Here is a 19,997-nt window from a genome sequence, read left to right as displayed (position 1 = left end):
CTAGCCTGCTGGGTCCCGATTGGCTGCTTCCCACACAGCCACTCTAGGCAGCGTGGAGGACCGCTCTACTGTCCTTTTCTGGGGCAGGATGTGGCAGGGGGCCTCAGGACCTAGTCCACCCCGTCACAAGCACATTAAACCTTAGACTGCAATTGTACATACTCCAAAAGGAAATAACATATAGCTCAGGTTATAAAGTGAAAATAATGGAAACAACTTTTGAAGTTTCACCTTGTTAGTGTCTAGGGGAATTAAATTGCATTAAATACCAGCCTGCCTTCTAGATGGTTTCAAATAATATTTTTAAGATGCTATATTTTATAAATATTTAGTTTATAAATTGAACAATCAGATTTTAAAATGAATGAATCTAACATTTCAATTATGCTGTCAAAGCAAAGTTGAAAGTGGTGAATACTAACTTTATAAATATATGTTCTTGATTCTTTTAAAGTATAATTAATATAAATTAAAGGTTTACTCCTGCAGCTGCTCCCTCTGTAGTACTCCCATTGACTTAATTGAGAGCATTACCACACTACATCTGGCGCTATGCTGACGAGACAGCGCTCTCTCATCGGCATAATTACTCCACCTCCACAAGAGGTGGAAGCTATGTCGGCAGGAGAGTGTAACTTACGTCTTTTTCACACCCGAGTGACATAAGTTACAGTGACTTAAGTGATAATGTAGACCAGTCCTCAGAGCTCTGCGTATACCACATCTGTAGGCCTATGATGGATCTATTACCTTTTTACTGTAGGGACTTGGCAATGCCTTAATCATGTCTCTACTATGGTACTTCAGTTTCCCTTCATTTGGGGTAGTTGCATGATTTTGATGCAGTTTAGCTTTCCACCCAAACCATAAAGTCTTTGCTTTCCAGGATAACAAAACGTACAGAAAAAACAAAATACATTCCTTTCCCCTCCCCGGCCATAATCTTCTTCCAGGAACATATGTTCTCCCTCTGCCTGCTACCTTCATTCAGAGGAGCGAGGGGTGCAGTATTGCTAACCCCAAAGTTCAAAAATAATTACTCTGGCTGAAAAATCATTAATCATGAGGAATTTTTAAAATTATGTTGTGTGTTTAGGTCTCTTGACTATTCAACGCTCCCTGCTCACAGACTGGGTGAGTGAGACAATTAGTGTTGCCAGCACTCCCAAATGTATTAAAGTGATTTTGACCCCCCACTGCATGAGATCTCATGCACACATCTGCCCATCAATCAATTTTGCACCCCACCCAACTTCACCTCTGCTCCTTCTGCAGTTGCTGGGTCTCTTCATCCCTCTCTTCTAGGCTAGTGATGGTTGCAGCAGGGTCCTCTTCTCCTTTCCAGACTGGGGGGGCAACTCCAAGGGCCCTTCACCCCCCTCAGCCTTTTGCCAAGCCAGGTGCTGCAGGAAGGGAAAGGGGAGCAGAGCTGCCCTGAGCTCATGGGCTCTTTCTGCTCCCTCCTCCCATCTGTGAGAGAGGTGTCTACTCCTGTGGGGAGGAGGTAGAGCCCTTCCAGCACAAGCTCTGATTGGCTGCTATGTCCCTGGAGGGGGGATAGTGGGAAAAACAGCCAATCAAAAGGGGATTTCCCACAGTCAGAGTAGGGTGACCATCCATCCCGAATTGGGCAGGACAATCCCAAAATACAGAGTTCAAGTCCTGGTCCTCGACTGAATGACTCAGATAGCATTTGTCCAGGTTTCCTTGCGGTGCTGCTCCATGCCTGCCCGAGGCTCAGGGCTGGCACCAGTCTCTTCACGGTGGTGGGGGAGGAGGTGTGAGCTGGGTCTTAGCTCCCCTCTCCCCCCAGGAGGCTCCACTACTGCTTCTCCTCTTCACCCCAAGCCCCACCCCCTGGCCAGGTCAGAAGTGAGAGCTGGGCTGTGGTAAGAGCTGTTCAGAGAGCCCTGGCTGCTATGGGGTGCCCTGAACCCTCCACCTGCCCTTGGGGGTTGGGGACACAGGCTGGGGACTGCTCTTGGGCACCCCAGCCTCTTACCATGGCCTGGCTCCAGATTCCATCTTGGTCAGGGGGCAGGGTCTCTGCCCGCACATGTCCCACTTTTGCCTTTTGAAAAGGTGGTCACCCTAAGTCAGAGCTGAAATTTGCAAGAGGGCTGGAGCTTCTCCTATCATCCAAGACTGGCTTCTGCACCAGCCAAACTCATGTGACTCACAAGAAACACAAGAGTTGTCAACACTGGAAGTGGGGCTTTGTCCCTCTCTTTCAGGAACCCCTGGTCTGGGACCTCTCAATAAAAGCAGGAATGCACAGCAGGCCTCTGGCTCACACCAATTCTCTCCTCCCAGGCCCTAACCTTCTACTTCCACCACAAGTTTAAATCTTTACCACTTGTGATCAGGATCACCTTTCTTGATGTAAGGGTAATATCAATAGTCATTTGTCCCTCCTCTTTGGATTCCTTCCTTTTCCGGTCTCAAACATCGTATCCTCCTCCTCAGTTCCTGCCCCTTTAGGCCTGCTCCCTGGCCCTTCACCAGTACTCTTAATGGAGATTCCTACTCCAGATCTTGCTTCATCTCTAGTGTCTTCTTCCTCTGAATGGAGCCTAACAGGTATAGGTTTCCCTGGCCTCTCTCTGTACTGAAGAAAGGTTTTGCCTTATATTTCCTGGAACTCCTTCTCATCCTGTCTTGATACAGCTTACAATTCCCAAGGTTCCCCTGGGACCTAGATCTCCCATATTCCAATTTTTGTGTGCTAAACCAAGACCAGGACTCTTTTTGCATTATAGCCTCCCTTAAAGATCAATGTAACAAGACTAAGAAATTTATTTGGGCATCAACTTTCATGGGCTAAAGCCCACTTCATCAGATGCATGGAGTGGAAAATACAGTAGGAAGATAGATATATACACACACACACACACAGAGAGAGAGAACACATGAAAAAATGGGTGTTGCCATACCAACTCTAACGAGACTAATCAATTAAGGTGGGCTATTATCAGCAGGAGAAAAAAAACGTTTGTAGTGATAATCAGGATGGCCCATTTCAAACAGTTGACAAGAAGGTGTGAGTAACAGTAGGGGGAAAATTAGCATGGGAAAATAGTTTTTACTTTGTGTAATGACCCATCCACTCCCAGTCCTTATTCAAGCCTAATTTAATGGTGTCCAGTGTACAAATTAATTCTAGTTCTGCAGTTTCTCATTGGAGTCTGTTTTTGAAGTTTTTTTGTTGAAGAATTGCAACTTTTAGGTCTGTAATTGAGTGACCAGGGAGGTTGAAGTGTTCTCTGACTGGTTTTTGAATGTTATAATTCTTAACGTCTGATTTGTGTCCATTTATTCTTTTGCGTAGAGACTGTCCGGTTTGGCCAATGTACATGGCAGAGGGGCATTGCTGGCACGTGATGGCATATATCACATTGGTAGATGTGCAGGTGAACGAGCCTCTGATGGTGTGGTTGATGTGATTAGGTCCTATGATGGTGTCCCTTGAATAGATATGTGGACAGAGTTGGCAATGGGCTTTGTTGCAAAGATAGGTTCCTGGGTTAGTGTTTTTGTTGTGTGGTTGCTGGTGAGTATTTGCTTCAGGTTGGGGGGCTGTCTGTAAGCGAGGACTGGCCTGTCTCCCAAGATTTGTGAGAGTGAGGGATCGTCCTTTAGGATAGGATGTCGATCCTTGATGAAGGTATTTCTAGACTGCAATCAAGTCCTCTCTTAATCTTCTCTTTGATAAATAGATTGAACTCCTTAAATCATTCTTAGGACTTCTCTCTGAACTGTCTCCAATTTTTAAACATCCTTTTTTAAAATGTTAACAGAAGAAGCGGACACACTATTCCAATAGAGGGTCTCACTGGTGCCAAATACAATGGTAATAACCTTAATACTCCTGCACAATATTCCCGTTTATACATATAAAGATCACCTTATATCCCCCTTGACAATAGCCCTGCACTGATAGGGTCATGGCTGACATGAGCAAAGTCCTTTTCTGAGTCACTTTTTTATAGGATGCAGTCCCCTATCTTGTAAATATGGCCTACATTCTTTCTTTCCTAGATGTATAACCTTGCATTTGGCTTTATTAAAATGCACATTTGATTGCACCCTGTTTACCAAGCAATCTATATCATGTTGTATTAGTGACCTATTGTGATGTTTCTCAAGCCATCTGGGGCGGAGAGTCACCTCGTTACCACCTGCCTCCAGTGAGAGGGATTCTTGCCTGTGCCAGCTGGGGATTAGCTCCCTAACACAAACAACCCTTCCTTTGCCTTGAAGGTTGAAAATAGATGCACCCCAGCCCCTGAGTCCCTTCAAAGTGTCCCCATGTGGTATCTAGCCTTGATCACTGATTACCCATAGAAATCCCAGATCTTCTGTTCCCAAAGGAAAGTGTACCACAGTTTACCCATTTTACCTTGATCACTACTTCTGTATCACACATAACAGTTGAGTTAAATTATAGTAAAACAAAAGGAAATTTATTTACGAAAAAATAGAGATTCAAATAGAAATAAGTGTGAGTGATGTTTCTTACACACAAAACAATCAGAAAACATGTACTAGGTGTACAATTAATAGCTACCTTAACTATCTAATAAAGTAGATTGTCACCCCAAAGTTCAGTTTCTTACAGTGCTTGCTAGTTCCAAGGAGCTAGGGCCAGTCTTCCATGAAGCACCCCTGCTTATCAAGATACTTCCATAGTGAATGGATGCAGAGTATCTTTCCCTACCACCAGATATACCGAATGAGTCTTTTGTCTTTATTCAGACAAGATAGTCCCCTCTCTGTCAGAGAATTCCTTGTCACTTCTGAGTGGTTTCGATTGTTTATAGATAAGGCTATGATTTAGTCATGGGTATTTTTAGTAATATGGACAGGTCACAGGCCATAAACAAAAATTCACGGCCTGTGACCTGTCCATGATTTGTACTATAAATACCCCGACTAAATTTTAGGTGCTGCAGGTGTTCTGAGGGGAATGGGCGTTCTGATGGACTCTGCTGCTGCGGGGGGAAGGCGGGGGGGGGGGCAGCCCAGGGCCCTGCCGCTCCCGGGGGCCCCAACGCTGCCGCTCCAGGGGAGGGGGCGGCCTGGGGGCCCTGCCGCTGCCACTGCGGGGAAGAGGGGTGGACAGTGGCTGGTGTGGCTGGCCCCAGGGGCTCGGGTGGCCCTGGGGTCAGCCGCATCAGCGTCTGCAGGAAGTCCTGAAATCTGTGACTTCCGTGAAAGACTCACAGCCTTATTTATAGTTTGTCTTTGGTGGTTTCCATTGACTTCTGGGTTGGTGCAAAGGTAGATACTACCTTACCAACCAAGGAAAGATGACAACCACCTCCCATTTGAATGGGCCATCTCTGAGATATATTATTCCCCAATGATTCACTTTCACACCAAGACTATAAGGGCACAATTTTTCAATATAGTTACATTAATCCTTAAATATTACCCAGACACACATCTGCTATAATTGAATAGTCATATGTTACAAGCTTTTAGTACAGACCTCACATGCTAACTTTTATGGATAAATACCATGAAAGCAGTGTATTAGGTGTAGTAAGTTTGTCAGGTCTGAGACAGGAGTTGCCTGTAAAGAACAGTGAACCCTTTGCCAGTTGACACCAATGTGCTTCTGTTTATACATCCAAGGATACATTCACTCTTTTTGCCACATTATCACACTATTCAGCTCAGAGGATGAGAAAATAAACATCTGGCAGATGTTAGTCACACATACTGCACAAAGGTGCTCAGATATTAGGGTGATGAGCACGGTATAAGAACCTGAATATAACAGTTGCTTGTCCACTATGACTCCTAAATCCTTTTCAGAATCTCTGATTTCCAGGATATAGTCCTCCATTTTGAAGGTGTGGCCTGCATTCTTTGATCTTATGTGCATGGGCTTGCCTTTGGCTGCCTTAAAATGCATTTTGTTTCAACTGGCCCCTCCTACCAAAAGACCCAGATCACTTTCTATAGTTGCCATATCATCATTTACCACCCTGCCAATCTTTGTGTTATCTGCAAATTTTACTCAGTGATGTTACATTTACTTTCAGATAACTGATGAAAATATTGACTAGTGTCAGGCATAGATCTGAGCCCTTTTAAAATATTGACACAGCATTTGTTTTCTTGCCTTCTGGAACTTCCCTACTATTCCAGGATCTACTAAAAAATTATCATCAGTGAGCCATAGAGTTCTCTGGCCAACTGTTTTAAAACTCAGAGATGTGGCCAGGTTCTTAATAGTCTCTGCCCTCCAGGATAATGGAGAGTCAGAAGCCGCATGGCTTTAGTGGGGCTGGACAGCCCTAGGTCTCCTGGGTTTAGAGACTTCTTCTCAAGAGTCCTTGGCTGAAGAAGGTAGAAGAACCCAGACCCACGCACTCCACTCAGTGTTCCAACTCAGGGCCCTTGTTTATGACAGCCAGAACCAATCATTCTCTATTCCGTGCTGCTCTATAAGCTATTTCTTACCTCTCCTTCTCTATAGGCTCCCCCAGCCTCTTGCCCAGGGCCCTGCTTCTCCCTCTTTGGAGCACTGGCTTCTCTGGTAGCTTCTCCCCAGTCTACTGGAGGGATCATATCACTGCAATTCTTCTGCCTCTCTGGCAGTTTCTCTTCCCCTCAGAAGTTCCCCCTCTAACTGAGGTCCTTTTATCATGCCTGAGTGCTTCCCTGCCTAATTAACTACCTCTCAGTTACTTGATGAGTTAACTACTCCCAAGTGAACATGAGTTGCCTCATTCCCCATTGTGGAGCCTATCAGAGGGCCACCTACCCACTGACATTGTTTTTAACCCTATCGGTCATGAATTCTTTCACTGATACCTTTAGCTTCCCTTTATCAATTGTTTGCATTTCTTAACTTCTAATTCATTTTTCATTATTATCATCAACTTCCCCTTTTTTCTGATTATCTCTTTACTTTTTATTCTCTGCAATTAGTACGCCTTTTTAACTGATAAAACCTTGTTATGTCATTGTGGCTTTTTGGTGCCGCTAGTAATTTTTTTTAAACACATGGATTCAAGAGACATGGAAAAATAAACACAACTTTTCTAAAAAAAAAGCAATGAAGGTTAAATACAATTTTTATATATCACAGTTGATCATAGAATCATAGAATATCAGGGTTGGAAGGGACCTCAGGAAGTCATCTAGTCCAACCCCCTGCTCAAAGAAGCACCAATCCCCAACTAAATCATCCCAGCCAGGGCTTTGTCAAGCCTGACCTTAAAAACCTCTACCAACTCCCTTAAAAACCTTCCACCAACTCCCTAAGTAACCCATTCCAGTGCTTCACCACCCTCCTAGTGAAAAAGTTTTTCCTAATATCCAACCTAAACCTCCCCCACTGCAACTTGAGACCATTACTCCTTGTTCTATCATCTGGTACCACTGAAAACAGTCTAGATCAATCCTCTTTGGAACCCCCTTTCAGGTAGTTGAAAGCAGCTAGCAAATCCCCCCTCATTCTTCTCTTCTGCAGACTAAACAAGCACAGTTCCCTCAGCCTCTCCTCATAAGTCATGTGCTCCAGCCCCCTAATCATTTTTGTTGCCCTCTACTGGACTCTTTCCAATTTTTTCACATCCTTCTTGTAATGTGGGGCCCAAAATTGGACACAGTACTCCAGATGAGGCCTCACCAATGTCGAATAGAGGGGAATAATCACGTCTCTCGATCTGCTAGCAATGCCCCTACTTATACAGCCCAAAATGCCATTAGCCTTCTTGGCAACAAAGCCACACTGTCAACTCATATCCAGCTTCTTGTGCACTGTAACCCCTAGGTCTTTTTCTGCAGAACCGCTGCCTAGCCATTCGGTCCCTATTCTGTAGCAGTGCATGGGATTCTTCTGTCCTAAGTGCAGGACTCTGCACTTGTCCTTGTTGAACCTCATCAGATTTCTTTTGGCCCAATCCTCTAATTTATCTAGGTCCCTCTGTATGCTATCCCCACCCTCCAGCATATCTACCACTCCTCCCAGTTTAGTGTCATCTGCAAACTTGCTGAGGGTGCAGTCCACGCCATCCTCCAGATCATTAATGAAGATATTGAACAAAACCAGCCCCAGGACTAACCCTTGGGGTACTCTGCTTGATACTGGCTGCCAACTAGACATGGAGCCATTGATCACTACCCGTTGAGCCCGACGAACTAGGCAGCTTTCTATCCACCTTATAGTCCATTCATCCAATCCATACTTCTTTAACTTGCTGGCAAGAATACTGTGGGAGAGCATATCAAAAGCTTTGCTAAAGTCAAGGAATAACACATCCACTGCTTTCCCCTCATCCACAGAGCCAGTTATCTCGTCATAGAAGGCAATTAGGTTACTCAGGCATGACTTGCCCTTGGTGAATCCATGTCCACTGTTCCTGATCACTTTCCGCTCCTCTAAGTGCTTCAGAATTGATTCTTTGAGGACCTGCTCCACGATTTTTCCAGGAACTGAGGTGACGCTGACTGGCCTGTATTTCCCCGGATCCTCCTTCTTCCCTTTTTTAAAGATGGGCACTATATTTGCCTTTTTCCAGTCGTCCAGGACCTCCCTGGATTGCCACGAGTTTTCAAAGATAATGGCCAATGGCTATGCAATCACATGAGCCAATTCTCTCAGCACCCTCAGATGCATTAGATCTGGACCCAGGGGATTGTGCATGTCCAGCTTTTCTAAATAGTCCTTAACCTGTTCTTTCACCACTGAGGGCTGCTCACCTCCTCCGCATACTGTGTTGCCCAGGACAGCAGTGTGGGAGCTGACCTTGCCTGTGAAGATTGAGGCAAAAAAAGCATTGAGTACTTCAGCTTTTTCCACATCATCTGTCACTAGGTTGCCTCCCCCATTCATTAAGGGTCCCAGACTTTCCCTGACTTTTTTCTTGTTGCTAACATACCTGTAGAAACCCTTCTTGTTACCCTTCACATTCCTTGCTAGCTGCAACTCCAACTGTGTTTTGGCCTTCCTGCTTACACCCCTGCATGCTCGAGCAATATTTTTATACTCCTCCCTAGTCATCTGTCCAAGTTTCCATTTCCTTTTTGCATTTAAGCTCACCGAAGATTTCACTGTTAAGCCAAGCTGGTCGCCTGCCATAGCCTGCATTAGCCTTTTTCCAGGCATCCGGGACCTCCCCGGATCACCATGAGTTTTCAAAGATAATGGAAAATGGCTCTGCAATCACATCCGCCAACTCCTTTAGCACCCTCGGATGCAGCGCATCTGGCCCCATGGACTTGTGCTCGTCCAGATTTTCTAAATAGTTCTGAACCACTTCTTTCTCCACAGAGGGCTGGTCACCTCCTCCCCATGCTGTGCTGCCCAGTGCAGTAGTCTGGGAGCTGACCCTGTTCGTGAAGACAGAGGCAAAAAAAGCATTGAGTACATGAGCTTTTCCCACATCCTCTGTCACTAGGTTGCCTCCCTCATTCAGTAAGGGACCCACACTTTCCTTGACTTTCTTCTTGTTGCTAACATACCTGAAGAAACCCTTCTTGTTACTCTTAACATCTCTTGCTAGCTGCAACTCCAAGTGTGATTTGGCCTTCCTGATTTCACTCCTGCATGCCTGAGCAATATTTTTATACTCCTCCCCAGGCATTTGTCCAATCTTCCACTTCTTGTAAGCTTCTTTTTTGTGTTTAAGATCGGCAAGGATTTCACTGTTAAGTCAAGCTGGTCGCCTGCCATATTTACTATTCTTTCTACACATCAGGATGGTTTGTTCCTGCAACCTCAATAAGGATTCTTTAAAATACAGCCAGCTCTTCTGGACTCCTTTCCCCCTCATGTTATTCTTCGAGGGGATCCTGCACATCAGTTCCCTGAGGGAGTCAAAGTCTGCTTTTCTGAAGTCCAGGGTCCATATTCTGCTGCTCTCCTTTCTTCCTTGTGTCAGGATCCTGAACTCGACCATCTCATGGTCACCGCCTCCAAGGTTCCCATCCACTTTTGCTTCCCCTACTAATTCTTCCTGGATTGTAAGCAGCAGGTCAAGAAGAGTTCTGCCCTTAGTTGGTTCCTCCAGCAATTGCTCCAGGAAATTGTCCCCTACACTTTCCAAAAACTTCCTGGATTGTCTGTGCACCGCTGTATTGCTCTCCCAGCAGATATCACTAGCAAGACAATACTGAAGTAGCTTGATTTCATAGATGTTCAGTTACTACTGTGATGAGCACCATAGAAATACATATACATAAGTAGGGAGAAAAAAGTATTAGTCAAAGTTTAATATGTCCATGTAAAGTGTCACTCAGAAAAATTGTTATATCATAAAATAGAAGATCAATACTACAATTACTTTTTGGAGTGAGATCTTAAAAACTAACAAATTTCAGAATCCCTACATAATGGGCCTTCAAATTATGCTGATTTATTGGAATATTTTGGCATTCACTTCCATTTTTCAGCACACTTAAGTAGGGCCACAATTCATGAACTATGAGAACAAAGAAAAAGACAACTGAAAGTTTGAAAGCAAGTCTAATACTCACATTCATTGCAATTGTTTCAGATGAACATTCTCAAAAATCCCCGTGTATGGCTTGATGCAGCCACCCAGATATTTTTCTCTCTCTCCTTGGCTTTTGGAGGACTCATAGCATTCTCAAGCTACAACTCACCAAAGTAAGTATGGCTACGACTTTCACAGATTAGATTAACCATTTGTTGCATATTCTTCTAACTGTCAAAAACAGTATTTATTTGTGATACTTGTAAAGTATCTTATCAAAGTTTGACCTTCCAATGGCTAAACTATGTTCACACTATAAATGTGTATTTTAAATAGATTAGAAAGAAAAAATTACTCATTTTAAACCTGAAGGGAAAAAAAGAAGACTATTTCCCAAATATCACTATTTGCAAGAATATTATGAATATTATTTCTTATTGAAACTGAGCATAATTTCATTTCAGGACTTACATTTTGTGATTTTCCTGTGGGTAAAATTATATACACAAACACACACACAAATATTAGGGCTGTTGATTAATCACAGTTAACTCACGTGACTAACTCAAAAAAATTAATTGTGATTAAAAAAAGTAATCATGATTAATCGCAGTTTTAATCACATTGTTAAACAATAGAATACCAATTGAAATTTATTAAATATTTTTGGATGTTTTTCTACATTTTCAAATATATTGATTTCAATTACAACACAGAATACAAACTGCTCACTTTGTTATTTTTATTACAAATATTTGCACTGTAAAAATGATAAACAAAAGAAACAGTATTTTTCAATTCCCCTCATTCAAGTAGTATAGTGCAATCTCTTTATCGTGAAAGTGCAACTTACAAATGTAGGGGTTTTTTTTGTTACATAACTGCACTCAGAAACAAAACAATGTAAAACTTTAGAGTCCACTCAGTCCTACTTCTTGTTCAGTCAATCTCTAAGACAAACAAATTTGTTTACATTTACAGGAGATAATGGTGCCCACTTATTTACAGTGTCACCAGAAAGTGAGAACAGGTGTTCGTATGGGACTTTTGTAGCCGGCATCGCAAAGTATTTACTTGTCAGATATGCTAAACATTCATATGCCCCTTCATGCTTTGGCCACCATTCCAGAGGACATGCTTCCATGATGATGATGCTTGTTAAAAAAATAATGCATCAATTAAATTTGTGACTGAACTCCTTGCATGTCTCTGGCTGTATTTTACCTGCATTCTGCCATATATTTCACATTATAGTAATCTCAGATGACGACTCAGCACCTGTTCATTTTAAGAACACTTTCGCTGCATATTTGACAAAACGCAGAGAAGATACCAATGTGAGATTTCTAAAGATAGCTACAGCACTTGACCCAAGGTTTAAGAATCTGAAGTGCCTTCCAAAAGTTGAGGCGTGGAGCATGCTTTCAGAAGTCTTAAAAGAGCAACACTCCAATGCAGAAACTACAGAACCCGAACCACCAAAAAAGAAAATCAACCTTCTGCCAAAGGCATCTGACTCAGATGATGAAAATGAACATGCATCGGTCCGCACTGCTTTGGATTGTTATCAAGCAGAACCCATCATCAGCATGGACACATGTCCCCTGGAATGGTGGTTGAAGCATGAAGGGACATATGAATCTTTAGTGCCTCTGGCATGTAAATACCTTGCGATGCTGGCTACAACAGTGCTATGCGAACGCTTGTTCTCACTTTCAGATGACATTGTGAACAAGAAGCAGGCAGCATTATCTCCTGCAAATGTAAACAAACTTGTTTGTCTGAGAGATTGGCTGAACAAGAAATAGGACTGAGTGGACTTGTAGGCACTAAAGTTTTACATTATTTTATTTCTGAATGCAGTTTTTTTACATAATTCCACATTTGTAAGTTTAACTTTCATGATAAAGAGATTGCACTATTTTTTGTTTTTTTACAGTGCAAATATTTGTAATAAAAATAAATATAAAGTGAGCACTGTACACTTCGTATTCTGTGTTGCAATTGAAATCAATATACTTGAAAATGTAGAAAACATCAAAAAATATTTAAATAAATGGTATTCTATTATTGTTTAACAGTGGAATTAATTGAATGATTAATTTTCTTAATCGTTTGACAACCGTATATATATATATATATATATAAACAGTCCACAGTCTGGGTCCATGAATTAAATTGTAGACTAGTGACTAAAAACTAATTATTTTGCTCAAATATATATGTTGAATAAACCCTATCATGTTGTATAAATTAATTTGTATGTGTTCTCTTTCTAGAAATGACTGTGAGAAGGATGCTGTGACAATAGCAATTGTAAATAGTATGACATCACTGTATGCCTCCATCCCAGTTTTCTCTATTTTGGGATTTAAGGCAACCACTGGTTACTGGGACTGCCTGGACAGGTGGGACGCTTGGATTTTCAGATGCTACAGTGCAGCCTAAATAGATAACAACCTACTGCAGAAACACATATTCAGAGAACACATTTGTATTGAAGGAGAACAAGTTATAAATAGGAAACCTAATATAAACATTTTTATGGCATATGCACATTAAAAGGTCATTATCAATAATTATCAGAGGAGGCATTAATAACACGTAAAACAAATACTAAAATACTTATTAATTATTATTAATTTATTTATTTATTTATATTACAGTTGTGCCTGAAGGCCCCAGTCAGGGATCAGTGCTAAATTGTGTTAGGTGCTATACAACTATATAGTAAAATGACATTTCCTGCCCCAAAGAACTCTGTCTTACAAAACACAAGTGGCTCTGATAACAGGTGGAAGCGAGAGGGAGAGAGGACAAGGTAGCAATAATATGAACACGTTTTTACGAAGACCTGCTGTATGTATTCTGTCTTCATAGAGAGTCTGAAGGTGGAGTTTGTATTTGAAACTATAAGCCATATTGTAATAATTAGTTCTCCAAATATTTTCCCCATAATTATTTTGACAACAATACCCCCATTTAACATTTTTGTTTCTATTATGAACACTGTATATAACTGAATGCAATTCTCTATTAATATTTTAATAAATATATACAGTACTGACTATAGCCAAGTGAGTGCAAAATAGATAATGGGTCCCAGCAAAAGCTTCTGTAGCTATAATCTAAAGATATCTAAACAAATTCTTATACATTAAGGAAAAATGTTGAAGCATGCTTTCTCTGGCAGGAACATTATCGGTATCATCAATGAATTTGATCTTCCAGACCAAAGCATCATGAGAGACAACTATACAATCTGGTTTGGATTCCTGAACACAACCCATCCAAAAAAAATTGCTAGTCTCAAATTGAGAAGTTGTGACCTTCAAGAATTTCTTGAGCAGGTATCATGCTTTCATGCTACAAAATAACCCTTGCCCAAAAATGTTATGGACCGTGATACTTTTCATCTTCCTAATGTATATGTTCCGTTGTACTTGCAAAACATTGCTAAAAAGAACATGGGATACCTACCAAACCGACCATATTTCTTTTCTTTCTACGTTTCAGGCACCGGTATTGTTATAAAAACTTTGAGCTCAAAGGTCTCTGGCTTATCATTCCAAGAATTCCTCTATCAACTTACACCATAACACAATTTTTTAAACTGCACCAAGGTTTTCCCATCTGGAAGCTACCATGGGCACATGATTCACCCTAATTTGGCTTATTTGCATAGCACTGGAAATACATTTGGATCAAGAATTAAAAAAAAAATGAATCTTATGCTAGACCCCTAAATACATATTTAGGCACCTAAATAAGTGAATTGATCTGCAAAAGTGCTTAGCAGCTAGCAGTTCTCACTGACTTCAGTACTTAACACTTCTGAAAACCAGGTAATTTATATAGGAGCCTAATTTACAAACTCATTTTCTTAAAATTAATAGATTCTTAGATTTTAAGCCAGAAGGGATCATCTAAGTCTGACCTCCTTCATAACACAGGCCATAGGACTTCCCTAAATTAATTCCTGCTTCAAGTCCAATAGCTTGAAATTAGAGCAGGGATCAGCAACCTTTGGCACGCGGCACGCCAGGGTAAGCCCCCTGGCGGGCTGGGCTGGTTTGTTTACCTGCCTCGTCTGCAGGTTCGGCCAATCGCGGCTCCCACTGGCCGTGGTTCACTGTTCCAGGCGAATGGGGGCTGCGGGAAGCAGCGGCCAGCACATCCCTTGGCTCACACCGCTTCCCGCAGCCCCCATTGGCCTGGAACGGCGAACCGCGGCCAGTGGGAGCCGCAATCGGCCGAACCTGCGGACGCGGCAGGTAAACAAACCGGCCCAACCCGCCCCTGGCGGGCCGCATGCCGAAGGTTGCCAATCCCTGAATTAGAGCATCTCGTTTAGAAAAGCATACAATCCAAAATCTTGACCTTGGAGTTTAGAATTTGAATGAACAAGATCTGCATGTGCATTATAATGCTATATGTTTGAAAAATAAATCTTATTCATCAAAATGTGTTATCTGTTTGTGAATTCTGCAGAGTGCATCTGGAACTGGCCTTGCCTTTATTGTTTTCACTGAAGCAATTATTCTGATGCCTGGCTCACAGGGCTGGGCTGTCCTGTTTTTTGTAATGCTGTTCAGCTTGGGTCTTTCTTCTATGTTTGGAAACATTGAGGGAATTTTGACTCCTCTCTTGGAGCTTCATGTTGTATCTAAATCTGTACCCAAGGAAGTTCTATCAGGTGAGCAGGTTGTTTATAGTGACTTTCTTCATTTTGTTTACAGAAGCTAAGCTCTTTATTAAACTATTAAGAGTTCATGAGTTTGTAAACATTTTATGGGGAATTAGCTTGCAATATTTGCTCAGAGCCACTTCAGAATGTAAATGAAGATATTACAATTGTGAGTTCAACTGCTTTATCAAGTCTCTTTATAGGAGACACAATGTATAGATCAGTGTTGTTATGATGTGTTGTTATGGCAGAAATTGCCAGATGATGATGTTACATAGTCCTTCACATTTTTTTCTTAGCTTGAGAGTACTGTTCCATCTTTGAAAAAATGCTTGTGATATTGTTAGTTTTCATATGTAGTTTCCTTTTGTGGAAGCAAGCAGAATAAGAGTGTTCTCTACCTTAATCTCTCTAATGAGAACCAATTAGTGAAGCAGAATTGCTCCCAGGGAACTGGCCATTGGTGCTGTAGCAGGTTCGGTTTGGCTTTCCTCACTGGAGTTTAAAAGTGATTATTGGCAACTGGAAATGGATCCAAAGGACAGGGGGAAAGACTGCTTTCACAGCAGGACAAGGCCTGTGGAAATTTAAAGTAATAGCTCTGGGTTTATGCAATGTCCTTGCCCCTGCTGAAGCTTTTGGAGAGAGTATTGCATTCCATCTCTCTCTCTAAGCCTATTACACTTGGATCCTAGTTCATGATAAAACTTTTGAGCAAGAATTGATACATTTACAAAAGGTCTGCAATAAGGATACGGGTGCTGATCTGAAAATGAACCCAAGGAAATGTGTGCTATTAAAAAAATTACTCTGGGCACACAATTAGTGAGGAGGGGATTTTGCCCCAAGGAGTCTTTACAGGAATCAGAGATGACCACAATGCAGGATTTTGACTGACAGAAAGAAAAACGAAGCAATACAGAACTGGAAAATTCTCCAGATACTGGTAGATTTACAGAGTTTTGTAAGCATCTGCACTGAAGTTCCATTGATGAGTTCTGCATAGGTTGGGTGAGAAGACCATTTCAGTGGTCATGGGAGTATGATTTGACATTTGCACTACTAAAAAAGAGCATTTGTGACCATCCTTGTCTTAGCACACCCATATTTCAAAAGCTCTTTCTCCTTTCCAGATAAAAATGACATTAAAATGGAATTACTTCTTTTCTTCTCTGGCCCAATACTACTCCTTGACCTCTAACTAATGCACAATTAGCCCTTACCCTTATGTATACACTGTGCTACAGTGGCATACAGGCTGAGATCTTCCATTCAGAGCACACAGCCCAACTTCAGGAGACTAGGGACTCAAGAGTCCACAATCCTGGGTTGTTTTGGGGCCAGTTCCGCAGTATAAATTAAGGTAGCTGAAGGCCATTCTAAATTATGCTGGAAGCCATTTGCCCCAAGGGGTCTTTACAGGAGTCAGCGATTACCAGACTGCAGAAAAGCCCTAGCCACACCTCTCACATTGGCCACAGGCAGCTGGGGGCTCTGACAAAAAACTGCCACACCTGCTCTACACCCTAGAGGATCCTCCTGCACTATACTGATTTTCCTGTGGCTGGTTACTCCAGCATCTCTTGGCCAAAATGCCAGGGAGAATTTGGCGTGTGTATTAATTCCCCAAACAATGTAGTACTTTGAATTTAACTGTTGCTTACACTGAGATAGCAAGTTATAGCTCCATACAAACGTTTGTTGGATAAAAGTGTTAAAATGAGAGCAAAAATATTAACCATATCTGAACAGAGTACCCACCATGTATTCTTTATTAACAGAAATAACTTTTTTATTTAGGTGTAATATGCCTGGTCTCCTTTGTGACAGCTCTATGTTTTACCCTGAGGTCTGGCAGTTACTGGCTTGAAGTTTTTGACAGTTATGCGGGTTCCTTGCCTTTGCTAATCATCGCTTTCTTTGAAGTGACTGGTGTTGTCTATGTTTATGGAATTAAAAGGTAAACTGGGAACAAGTTTGGATTTTTTTTTTAGGACTGTCAATTAATCACAGCTAACTCAAACAATTAATGCAAAACAAATTAACTAGATTAAAAAAAATTAGTTGTGATTAATAGCAGTTTTAATCGCACTGTTAAACAATAATAGAATACCCATTTAAATTTGTTTTCTACATTTCTACATTTTCAAAGTATATTGATTTTAATTACAATACAGAATACAAAGTGTTCAGTGCTCACTTTATATTATTTTTATTACAAATATTCGCAGTGTAAGAAAGATAAACATAAGAAATAGTCTTTTTGAATTCACCTCCTACAAGTCCTGTAGTGCAATCTCTATCATGAAAGTGCAACTTACACATGTAGAATTTTTTTTTTTTTAACATAACTGCACTTGGAAACAAAACAATGTAAAACTTTAGAGCCTACAAGTCCACTCAGTCCTACTGCTTGTTCAGATGATCGCTAAGACAAACAAGTTTGTTTACATTTACAGGAGATAATGTTGCCCATTTCTTATTTACAGTGTCACCAGAAAGTAAGAACAGTGTTCACATGGCACTGGTGTAGCCGGCGTTGCAAGGTATTATTTGCCAGATATGTTAAACATTTGCATTCCCCCTTCATACTTCGACCACCGTTCCAGAGGACATGCTTCCATGCGGATGACACTCATTAAAAAAATAATGCATTAATTAAATTTTGTCACTGAACTCCTCAGGGGAAAATTGTATGTCTCCTGCTCTATGGTTTTACCCGCATTCTGCCATATATTTTGTGTTATGACAGTCTCGGATCATGACCCAGCATATGTTGTTTATTTAAGAACACTTTCACTGCAGATTTGACAAAAAACACAAAGAAAGTACCAATATGAGATTTCTAAAGATGGCTATAGCACTCGACTCAAGGTTTAAGAATCTGAAATGCCTTCCAAAATCTGAGAGGGATGAGGTGTGGAACATGCTGTCAGAAGTCTTTCTGCACTGGAGTGTTGCTCTTGTAACTACAGAACCTGAACCACCAAAAAAGAAAATCAACCTTCTGCTGGTGGCATCTGACTCAGATGATGAAAATTAAGGTGCGTTGGTCCTCACTTTCAGGTGACACTGTAAATAAGAAGTGGGCAACATTATCTCCCATAAATGTAAACAAACTTGTTTGTCTTAGTGATTGACTGAACTAGAGGTAGGACTGAGTGGATTTGTAGGCTGCAAAGTTTTACATTGTTTTGTTTTTGAGGGCAATGTAAAAGAAATAAGTCTGCATTTGTAAGTTGCACTTTCACAATAAAGAGATTGCACTACAGTACTTGTATGAGGTGAATTGAAAAATACTATTTAATTAATCTATTTTACAGTGCAAATATTTGTAATAAAAATAATAATATAAAGTGAGCATTGTACACTTTGTATTCTGTGTTGTAATTGAAATCAATATATTTGAAAATGTAGAAAAACATCCAAAAATATTTATAATAAATTTAAATTGGTATTCTATTTCTGTTTAACAGTGTGATTAAAACTGCGATTAATCACGTTTTTTAATCTCGTGAATAATTGCGTTTTTTTTTACTCATTTGACTGCCCTATTTTTTTTTCATTTACTGTAGGAGACATACATTTTTATAACTCTGTGAATGTTAGAGATGAAATAGTAATATATTATAACTTTACTGATTTCGATAGTGCTTTTTGCTATTGCTGTGAATGTGGCTAATTTCGTATGCTTCCTGTCTGGGGTTGTACTTGTAAAACAGATATATATTAAATAAATTGAGGGTGCTTCCTGGTTATGCGGTAATGAGTGCATCCAAGTCTAAATGAAGTCCGAAAGTCAAAAGTCAAGTCGTTTACTGTTCTAGGTCAGCCTGACTGCCTTGTAGACAGGGAACATCTTCATGTTGTTATACACGGGTTTTTAAAAAATATATATTATTGTATCTTTCCATTTATTGTAAATTTTTCAGAACTTTACAGTAAGCACCAAATACTGCCCCCAGTGTAACACCCAGATGGGCTGCACATGTGGACTCTCCCTAAGTACCTGGGATGAAAGGAATCCTTTCCGCACACTCTTCTCTTCACGGCCTCCTTCAAGAAACAAGCAAACTTATCTAGCCACATCTTTTTTCATCTATTGTTTGTTCACTTTACCTGACATGCCATTTAAAATCTCCTCTCACTATCATCTGTCTCTGTCTAAATTTCTGCATATATCAGGGGAAAATCTTCCTATCAAGATATTTGTTTTTCTTTTGGCATATATATATATATAGATTGCTTAATTCCCTTATGGCCTGACATTAATCCACTTATGTGCTCACCTTTTTCTTTATAATTGTCTATACTTATCTATATTTAAAACAGTTATACTTTCTCCTTGCATTTTACCAAGGAATAGAATTCTGCAAAGGCCACTATGTAATTGTCAGATATCAAAACCCCAAGATTTAGTCCTTGGATATCTTAACAGCTAAGGAAATCAGAGAATCCAAGAAACGAAGTGCAAAAAACGAAGCCCAGTAACTTTACAAATTATGCTTGTTTTAATTGTTTAAAAATTATTTAATTTTGTTAATAGTCTGGTTAAAACTACTACTCTTAATCTTGACAGTTTATTTTTATTTTTGAGTACCTCACTTTACCAACTTCTTATTCTTTTATCAATTTTTTATGGAATATAGGTAAGGCTGCAAATCTGTCAAGGAGGTCACGGAAGTCACGGATTCCATGACTTTCCGGGACTTCTGCAGCGGCCGGTGCAGCTGGCCTGGGGCCACCTAAGCAGCTCGGGCAGCCCCAGGACCAGCTACACCAGATGCTGCTGGGGCAGTCTCGGGCCAGCACCTCCTGCCGAAGCAGCAGCAGGACTTTGGGTGTGGGAGGGGGCT

General features: G+C 41.0%; 1 protein-coding gene across 1 annotated transcript in view; it reads left to right on the top strand.

Moving 5' to 3' along the window:
- Positions 1 to 19,997, top strand: part of LOC112103367 (sodium-dependent neutral amino acid transporter B(0)AT3-like) — a 93,766-nt gene that overhangs the window by 67,676 nt on the left and 6,093 nt on the right. Inside the window, exons 6-10 of the mRNA XM_024195084.1 lie at positions 10,515 to 10,627; positions 12,734 to 12,862; positions 13,648 to 13,804; positions 14,946 to 15,150; positions 16,942 to 17,101. Coding sequence (XP_024050852.1) covers positions 10,515 to 10,627; positions 12,734 to 12,862; positions 13,648 to 13,804; positions 14,946 to 15,150; positions 16,942 to 17,101 — 764 coding nt within the window. The remainder of the gene's footprint in view (positions 1 to 10,514; positions 10,628 to 12,733; positions 12,863 to 13,647; positions 13,805 to 14,945; positions 15,151 to 16,941; positions 17,102 to 19,997) is intronic.

This window comes from Terrapene carolina, unplaced genomic scaffold (assembly GCF_002925995.2).
Source record: "Terrapene carolina triunguis isolate 2854851 unplaced genomic scaffold, T_m_triunguis-2.0 Scaffold613, whole genome shotgun sequence".
In the NCBI taxonomy this organism is placed as follows: Eukaryota; Metazoa; Chordata; order Testudines; family Emydidae; genus Terrapene; species Terrapene triunguis.
Note: the sequence above shows the minus strand (reverse complement) of the source record. Positions and strands in the feature narration are given on the sequence as shown.